This window comes from Lathyrus oleraceus, chromosome 3 (assembly GCF_024323335.1).
Source record: "Lathyrus oleraceus cultivar Zhongwan6 chromosome 3, CAAS_Psat_ZW6_1.0, whole genome shotgun sequence".
Classification (NCBI taxonomy): Eukaryota; Viridiplantae; Streptophyta; class Magnoliopsida; order Fabales; family Fabaceae; genus Lathyrus; species Lathyrus oleraceus.
Genome location: NC_066581.1, coordinates 54,903,719 through 54,913,975, shown reverse-complemented (window position 1 = coordinate 54,913,975; position 10,257 = coordinate 54,903,719). Strand labels below are relative to the sequence as shown.

The 10,257-nt window shown below is 35.8% G+C and overlaps 1 protein-coding gene across 1 annotated transcript; it reads left to right on the top strand.

Moving 5' to 3' along the window:
- The first annotated feature begins 228 nt into the window (after window positions 1–228).
- On the top strand, window positions 229–4,052 carry LOC127132489 (probable receptor-like protein kinase At5g18500). The gene is made up of 8 exons (XM_051061438.1): window positions 229–788; window positions 863–1,563; window positions 1,883–1,987; window positions 2,115–2,237; window positions 2,308–2,478; window positions 2,567–2,696; window positions 3,343–3,555; window positions 3,688–4,052. Exons 2-8 carry the CDS (start codon window positions 884–886, stop codon window positions 3,802–3,804), a joined length of 1,539 nt encoding a protein of 512 aa, XP_050917395.1. The 5' UTR covers window positions 229–788; window positions 863–883; the 3' UTR covers window positions 3,805–4,052.
- The last annotated feature ends 6,205 nt before the right edge of the window (window positions 4,053–10,257 follow it).

The window sequence follows — 10,257 nt, the reverse complement described above, 5'->3', positions numbered from 1 at the left end:
TGAACAACTGTATTTTTCCCCACAATATCCATATAAATAGATAAAATTCTATTTTTATAAAAATCCATTAAACTCTTACCATTATTACTTCTACAATTAGTCTACTAACATGACAGCTAAGCATGATTAGGCAAATTTATCATAAAATAACAACTCACACGTGACAACAGCATAGATACAGTGTCTAGAGTTTTAAGGAACAACAGTACATGTCCATACAAACACACACAGTAGTTTTTTTTTCTTCCAGTTGAGTTGATAGATATAGATAGATAGTAATAATTTCACAGCTCAACTCACACACAATCATCAAATCAAAAAGGAAAAAAAATAATTAGTTACCGATTAAGAGTCACATTCATAACAAGCTATAAGAAAAATCCCAAACAACAAGAGAACCTTACATTACAGAATTGAATTTATGAAATTTACGAAATTGATGTTTTTTGTTTGTTTATAAACACATATTCATGCGTTGTAAGGTTGTATCTATTACCTACCACTGATAACTCCATCGTTTCTTCTTCTTCTACCTTTTCATCTTCATCATCACAGTTTTTCTTCTTCTTTAGATAGATAGATAGCTCCATCTTATCTTAGATTCATTCATATCATAACCACTCACATTTTCCACACTTCATATAGATATTGCTGTTTTTTCTGACAACTTCCTAGATTTGTGCTAACATAAAGATCTATAGCCGTTTTTGTTTCGTCCTATGTTTGTGTCTCTTCACTTATGAAACTGCTGTTTCTGAGATCTGGAATTTCAAGGTTTTTCACTTGAGGTTAGTCTTTTTTTTTTTTGTTAATTATTGTATTTCATGAATTAGTTATTAATTGGTTGTTGTATATTTTGTAGGTTTGATATTATCTGTGAGAAATGGGCTCTAATTTGAATGCTGAATTATCAAAGAAAACTGTTTTTGGTGTAAAGGTTTGGGAAGTGATTGCAATTGTTGTTGCTTTGTCAATTATAGTGATTCTCTCTGTGGTTTCAATATGTCTTACTTCAAGAAAGAAATCTAGGAGAGCTAGAAACAAGATTCCTGTTACTGAGATACCAAATGTGTCGAAGGAAATTAAGGAAGTTAGGGTTGAGCAAGTATCGACGAATGGATTTGCGCCGCGTGATGGAATACTTTTAACCATTCATGATAAATCTAGTGATAAAGAGTCTGATAAAGTTATGGTTCATTTAGATTTAGGGAAGAAGATGAAGAATGGTGATAGTAGTAGTCATTCGGAATCGTTTCATCAGTACATGGAGAAAGATGGTGGTGGGTCGCATTCGCAATCGGGTGAAGAAGGTAGCTCCGGAACGGTTACTGTCTATAAGCAGTCTTCTTCTTCGTACCCTATAACAGCTCCTTCGCCTCTATCTGGTCTTCCGGAATTCTCGCACTTAGGTTGGGGTCATTGGTTTACTTTGAGGGATCTTGAACTTGCTACGAGCCGTTTCGCGAAAGAAAATGTTCTCGGTGAAGGGGGTTATGGAGTGGTATATAAGGGACAGTTGATCAATGGAAGTCCAGTTGCGGTGAAAAAGATACTCAATAATATGTATGTTCCATTACAATGCTGAGCCACCGTAATTCTTTTGTTCTTCGAGGTTTTCGAGTTCACTTATTTGAGTTTATCTGCTGAGATAAGCACTTGTGAGACTTCTTGGAAGAACTTATGGACAGGATCATAAGTTGCTTTCAACTTATTTCCATAAGTTATCCATAGTAGTTTATGAAAACATTTTGACTAAAAAGTTTTAGTTTTAGTTATTGAAATAGCTTGTACATAAGTAATTTTATGATAAGTGCTTTTGCGTTCCCTTATTATCATGTTGAAGTTCAACTTTCTGCTGTTTTTGTTGTTGTTGGTATAACAGTGGTCAAGCAGAGAAAGAATTTAGAGTGGAAGTTGAAGCTATTGGCCATGTCAGACACAAAAACTTGGTTCGCCTTTTGGGGTTCTGCGTTGAGGGAACTCACAGGTATCCTTATTCTCAATTCCACTATGACTGTATTGAGTATCATCTCGACTTATATATGATTCGTAATTTGAATTGCTCTGCGACTTCATTAATGTGCTTACCTTTGCTGTAACACGTGTATTTTTAGGATTTTAGTCTACGAGTATGTGAATAATGGAAACTTGGAGCAATGGCTTCATGGAGCTATGCGTCACCATGGCTATCTTACATGGGAAGCACGTGTCAAGGTTCTCCTTGGCACAGCCAAAGCGTGAGTCTCTCTGCAACTACGCCTTTTGTTTTCTTAGTAATCCTTGTATAAAGCAATGCACTTGTTTCAGGCTTGCGTATTTGCACGAAGCAATTGAGCCAAAGGTGGTACACCGAGATATCAAGTCGAGCAACATATTAATCGACGATGATTTCAATGCTAAGGTTTCTGATTTTGGTCTGGCCAAGTTATTGGGTGCCGGGAAGAGTCATGTCACAACCCGAGTAATGGGAACCTTTGGGTCGGTGTATTTCATGTACTAAGTATTGTTATACTATTTTTAGACAAATCAATTCTTATATGCTTTTTTTTCTCTCGAAATATTTCAGATACGTGGCTCCTGAATACGCAAACACTGGCCTTCTAAATGAGAAGAGTGATGTTTATAGCTTTGGTGTTTTGCTATTGGAAGGAATTACGGGAAGAGATCCCGTTGATTATGGCCGTCCGACAAATGAAGTGAGTTAACTAATTTTCTTATCTTCGGCATAAATCCACCTTGAAATATATTTTTTTGTTGACATAGCCACACCGTAACTTTTGTAAATCTTCCATCTCTCGTACCTGGTACCATACCCACACCTATGCGTTCCTAGAAACTGGTACCATACCCACACCTACGCGTTCCTAGAAACGTACGTCCCTTTCGAATTCAGGAAACACGAATAACATTCTCAGCAATGGTAGTAACTATCATGTCTGCGTGTTTTTCGCTGTCCCTACTATCCTACGAAAAAGATTATTTGTTGCTTGTTGCTTTACACCATCCAATGTGCAGCAGCTAAGCTTTGTGGGTCATTGCTGCCTTCCTTTTTAACAACACTTTGAACCTTCTAGGTAAGATGACATATACATTGAATGATGAGTACATAGCAATAATATTTTTTTGTTTTTTTCACCTTTCAACCACTACTATTATCACTATGATTACAAGCACTCTTTTGTGGAGCAAAATTCATTACTTTGCACTTTTGAACCTTATCCTATGCTTTTAGTTTTACATCATAGACAATTGTCATCCTCAAGATTTCGGTTTTGATGTTTTTACATGGAAACTTGTTATCGTTGTTTTTATAACATAACTGCGAAACTGCAATGGTTTCAGGTGAATCTAGTTGATTGGCTGAAGATGATGGTTGGAAGCCGAAGATCAGAAGAAGTGGTGGACCCGAACATTGAGGTGAAACCATCGACAAGAGCTCTGAAACGCGCTCTCTTAACTGCTTTAAGATGCGTTGATCCAGATTCGGAGAAAAGACCCAAGATGAGCCAAGTTGTACGAATGCTGGAGTCCGAGGAATACCCTTTAGCAAGAGAGGTTTGTATTATTTTCCCCTCGTCCTCGTGAATATTAAAATGTTACTAATGTTATCGTGCAAACGGCTAAGCCAAGCTAGCGTGGCCTGTCGCAAGTTGTAGACGCAATACTCATTCGTTGTGTGGATATCAGGACCGAAGGCACAGGAGAAGAAATCAAGGAGGCAGTGCAGAAATTGAATCGCAGAGGGAATTTTCCGACACGGACAGGAGTGAGATTCAGGGCTCTAGAGAAGAGAGCAGAGGGTAGCACGGCCGCGTGTATCGCGGCCCGAAGTCGGAATCATATGGTTTATTGGGTTGTATAAAGTGGTAGTTTTTTGTTTTTCTTTTATCCAGTAGCATTTTAGATTCTTGGAATTGTTTGGTTTTTGTTTTAGTGTCTGTCCTATTGTTTCTGTATGAAGGGGGTTGGTATTGGTAAGATAAGAACCCAAAATAGCGGGTGTGTACATAATCGGACGATTTCATCGTAAATTCCAATATTTGTTTCTTAAATTTGTTCCGCGGATATGACTCGATTATTGTCGGAAATACTGATATACATATACTAATGCATTTACTATTATGCAAAAATTAGATAGTCACGACTCAAAAATATTTGATTACATCAAAATTTAATTCAAATTTAATAATAATATCAACATTGTTTTTGATTATAAAATTTATAAAAAAAATTCATAATTTTTATTTTTATTTTTCTCACATTTAAAATTTTCATTTTTTTAAAAAATAACCATTAATTTCAATTTAAATCTCTAAATAACCTATTTAAAAAAAACACTTTTTTTAATTGATGGACTGACGCATCCAATAAAGCTAGAGAGGAGGTCATGCATATGTGTATGCGCCACATGTATTGGTCTAGATGCATCATACGCCCAACAACAAGTCCCTGTCCAAGAACAATGTCAAACCATTCAAACCCAACGACCAACCTAACACCATTACCTACCATATACATCCAACAATCAAACACCCAACCTCGCAACTCATTCGTGCCAGACACCCAATCTCAAAATCAAGAATCAAACTCTATCCACCAACAATCATACGCAGTTACCACAACAGTCTATAACCCAGATGATTCATACAATGCATGCCATCGTAGCCCCCCAGCAATGACCACCCAAACATCTCATCGCCACAACACCTAACCAGTGTTTGACTATAGTACACCCTATAAACCATTGATTCGTTTCCAAACCAATTCAATGTCCCAATTCAGGCAACCATACTGTCCGCAATTCACCCAACCACAACGACCAAATTACGAGAACATGGACACCAAACTCAATTACGGAAGCACAGTTGACGGGAATCCCGTAGCTATTGGGAACAAATGATGACATATATATCAAATACCGCTGGACCTTCCACTAGACATTCACACCAACCACCATTGGATCATGTAAGCACTCAAAGACCCCAAACACCTCAGAAAAATCGTGGGAGACCTCGAAGACAGACTAACGCACCTGGATGTGGAACAGGGGGGGGGGGGCATTTCAATCGGGCGGGTCATTGAATTTCTTGTTAATTCCGTGCAATTTTTGATTATATTATATATATAATTTTTATTTTTGGTATTTTTTTATTTTTAAAATTAATATTTTAATTTAAAAAAAAAACATAGGTGCATGCGCCACATGCATTGACGCATACACTAGGTAGTCTATGCATGCGCCAATGAATGTGACACAAAGGCATGCATGCACCGAGAGACATTGCGCATAGGTTGTCCATCATTGGGAGCATGACGCCTCCTCTCTAGCTTAATTGGATGCGTCAGTTCAACTGGTGCATCGGTTAAGAAAGATAATTATTTTGGTATTTTTTTAAAAAATAGGTTATTTAAGGATTTAAATTGAAATGAGTGGTTATTTATAAAAAAATCAAACGCAGGATTATTCTAATGTATAAATTAATGTATTTCTATGTTTTTAAACATGAATTTACGTGTTTTCATTTTTTCTGTCTGTACTAGTATATTAGAACTGAGTTCATAAAGAGTGGTTTGAAATTCTAATTATAGACTTATGTGAAATGACTTACTCTGAATGTCAATGTTAAATGTGAATGTTATTAAAATTTAGGCATAATTAGTCTCCAGGTCCCATAAATTAATTTTAAGTTCCGTTTTAGTCTCTTAATAAATAATTGTTACAGTTTGGTCTCGTAATATTAGTTTCGTTAGTAATGTTGATCCCTTCCATTAGTTTAGGTGGGAAAACGTTAGTATTTGTCAACGTGGCGTGTCAGCTGTGTAATGACTCATCAAAATGATAAAAGAAAACCATTATTTAAGGTTGTCTACGTTAGAATCAAGATTGTGTTGAACTTTCTTTAAGGTTGTATGCGTTAAAAAAAACCTCCTCCCGTGTTTACTTTCTTCCTCAATCCCATCGTGTAAGTTGTTTGCGTTAGAATCAAGGTTGTGTTGAACTTTCATTTTGTATACGTTTCTAGAGTTTTAAACTTTATCTTCTCCAATGTCGAAATTGTCAATCAGTGCTTCTATTGGAACAATTGGGTCGGTTATTCATAGAAACAAGAGGAAATAGTGTTTTTGCAAAGAAGAAAGTGTCATTCGTATTGTGGGTGACATGAATAGTATTAATTTTTTTTTTGTGTGTGTGTGGGGGGGGGGGATTGGGGTTGTAAAAATTACATGAATCATATGCATAAGAGATGTAATTATTTCAAATGGTTAGATGATAATATTATTGAAGAAATTGATATGAAGATTGAAAGGCAAAAGAAGAAAATGTACACGTTGAAGAATGAAATCAGTCAGACTAGAGGATTGTTGAAAGTGTCTATTGTGGTTGGAATATTGAGCTTAGTGTTGAATGTTATATTTGTAACAATGTATTTTTAGGTTTGGATTTTGTCAGTCTATGAATTTATCTGTCTTTTATGTGTATCTGTCATGAAACGTATTTGTCAACATTGTTATGTATGTTGACTGGATTTGGTGAACAAAAGCACATTTGTGTAATGAGTTTATGAATGAAATGAATTTGTCATGAGGTTATTAGTTAAATGTTACTTTTGTTTCCAATGAACATATCCGAACAAATGTAATTTTGTGTAATGAGTTTATGAATGAAATGAAATTGTCATGATGTTATTAGTGAAATGTTACTTTTGTTTCCAATTAACATTTGAGAACAAATGTAATTTTGTGTAATGAGTTTATGTAACATAATCATAAGTCATAACAATGTTGACAGATACATAATTTTATAATTTTGTTTCCTATGAACACCTATGTGAAATGAACAAATGTAACATAACCATAAGTCATAACAAAAGGTTGCTTTATAAGTCATAACAAAAGGTTACATTATAAGCCATAACAAAAGTGGCATTATAAGTCATAAGTTAGAAACTACAAAATAGGCATTGTAAGCCATATGTTACACAACACAACCAACAAACATGGCATTATAAGACATAAATCATAAACAACAAAATAGGCATTTTAAGCCATATGTGAAGACTTTTTTTTAAATAATCATATTTTTTAAAAAAATTTCAAAAATAACCATAATTTAAAAAAAATTACAAAAATGGGCAGTTTTTGCCCTAAAGACACATGGGTGCCACCCTAGATGGCGCCTACCCTTTAGTTGGAGGGCAAGTTGCCACTAGGAGTGGCGCCTACTCCTAAATTATTTAAATTTTTTTTCTTTTTGCTTTTTTTAATTTTTTTTTTAATATGTTTTTAATTATTTTTTAAATTTTTTTAAACTTATTTTAAATTTATTAATTTATATTTATTATAAGTTATATTAATTTATATTAATACATATATAAATAATATTATTTACAAGATATATATATATATATATTATATAATATATATATATATATATTAATTTATATAGATTAATTTAATTTATAACTAAATACTATTATTTATAAATTATTAAAATATATTAATTTATATACATGTAAATAAATAATATTATGTATATATTTGTAAAATACACAAGATATATATATAAATATATATTAATTTATAAATATTAATTTATATTAATAAACATAATATATTTATATTAAAATAATATACAAGACAAATATTATAAAGTTTAATTAAAATGCATTATTAATTTGGGATTTTTTACATATTGTGCGGTCCCTGGTACGATCCGCACGGGGGAGGTCTAACTACTCGTCTAGACGGCTCACGTGGTGGTGGTGCTTCCCTATTCCCACCCCTAGTCCTAACGCGTCCCCTTGCCCTTTGCCGTTGTGGTTGGGTCGAAGTCCCTTCAATGCTGTAGGAAAGGCGGGTGCCCTCTGCGCCCTCAAAGCTTTGTCTCGGTGGGACAAACTGACTCCTGTTGGGTGCGCCCTCGAAATGTGGCCTTTGGTAGTTAAGGGTTGAATCGGGTTGGCTAAAGAACAATGTCTGTTGTGGTGTGTAGTAGTCTTGTTGGTAATCCTCTTGTATACCCGTGTCGGGGCTAAGTGGAGGACTGGAAGAGCCCGGGACATCGTCATGATGGAAGTGTTGGGATTGGTGTTGGTGGGGGGATTGAGTTTGTGGTGGGTGTTGGGACTGTTGATGGTGGTGGGAATGTTGAGGTTGGTGTTGGTAATCTTCATGATATTGGGGTTGAGTTTGTGGTATGTAGTGTTGATTTGGTTGGGGGGTGGACATGTGTTGTGGTGGTTGTTGTTGGTAATACGGTGGTGGTGGTTGTTGTTGGTAATACGGTGGTGGTGGTTGTTGTTGGTAATATGGTGGTGGTGGTTGTTGTTGGTAATATTGTGGTGGTTGTTGTTGTTGGGAATATTGTGGTGGTTGTTGTTGTTGGAAATATGGTTGTTGCATTTGGGGATCGTCCAAATAGAACGGGTCAAACACAATCATTTCTGGATTTGTATTTGCTTTATACCAATCCACATATTCTCTTGTCGGCTTCATTTCGTTGGGCGCCACCGGAAATTGTAGAACATAGTGGGCACGCTCTTTCCACATTTTACGGAACTCCTTTGCAAATGCCTTCCAATTTTGGGCATACCACTGGTGGCTGACTTTTTAAGATGCCAAGGTTCCAAAGACATTGGGGGCCTGGGATTTCTTGATGCATTCCGAATTGCAGTTTGACACGGTCACTTTGGTGCATCTCCACAGTGGTGAACCGCATGATAGCCGTTTTTGCTGTCCAAACAGCTGCATCTTCGGGGTTGGGTTGATGTTTCAATCCCAAATATGGTCTCCAAATAAACTGCAAAGAAAAAAATAAATATGTTATTTATTGAGAATGCTTGATATTAATAAATTAGTTAGAAGATGAATGATTTAGTGGTAATACATCTTGTGCTCGGAGACGATCCAAGAGTTGACGATAAAATATTATTTTATTTTTCGGGGTAAGACTGTAATCTAGTCCAGTTGCAATGAACCTAAACAAAAAAAGATAAATAATATTATTTACAAATATTTATAGAATAAATATACAAAATGAAATAACATCATAAATTTACCTAGTTGCGTAGGGGAAGGAGTAGACGTTAGGATTTTCGGGGGCTAGCCTCGACAATCTCTACCACCCCCGTGTTTGGAGCAAAAACGCACATCCAGAAAATGTACAGTGGTCATTTTGTGCATTTTTACACAAAGAGCTATATAGGAAAGCCAATACAGTAGAACCCCAATTATACGTGCTTATTCTATCTATGTCCTCGAGCAAACTCAAGTACATAAAGTTTATGCTATTTCCCGTGCCTTCGGGAAATAGCAAGTTCCCAAATAATAACATAATGTAAAACCTTGTTTTTATTATTTTTTCTTGTTCGAACGAATCCTCAGTCAAAATTATAGCGTCGTGGTAGAATTGGAGGCTCGATAGTTTAATACCCTGGCCCCTTGCTTTCGCAGATCCCTCACCCTCGACTAGATCTACGCCCAACATTTGAACACATAGTTCGTTGGGCTGTTGAACATTTCCAGTCACAGGCTTACCATCTATTCGAAGACCCAAAAGCATGTACACGTCCTCTAGTGTGACGGTACATTCACCAGTTGGTAGGTGAAAAGTGTGTGTCTCTGGTCTCCAACGTTCACACAAAGCAAGAATAAATTTCACATCAATTATGGCATTTACCACATGCATAACATGACCGAATCCCGCACGCTCTATGTAAGGTACGCACCATGGGTCTGGATAAGCCATAGGATGTGAACGTTGACGAAATTTCTTTGGATCCTTTAAAAACAAACAATATAAACAATCATTAGATTGGAGTTTTAAAAAATAAATTATAAACATACGAAAGAGGCAATGTTCAAGAAAAACTTACGAATGAGGCAATGTTCTCCCTAGTGCCTCTGTGTTCTTGGCCCATGGTAAGAAGAGACATGATTGCAATGTAGAACGTAGGTTTGTTGATGAAAAGTTTTGCCGGTGTTCTCTGAAAAAAAATGTTAGTGGATGATGAAAATTTTCAAGAATGACCTGCTATTTATAACCGTATTCAAATAGTATGAATATGTAAAAAAATTGGACACGTGAAATTTGACACGTGTAACGCATGCAAAGTTGGATATGGCATGCGTGAGAATCTTGCAGGCTAAGTGGATATGACTTTGATGGATAGGCATGCGTGAGAATCTTGCAAGCTAGGTGGATAGGTTAGCATGCATTGGTACAGGTTAGGTTGCACTTGTCTTGTCTAAGGGAAG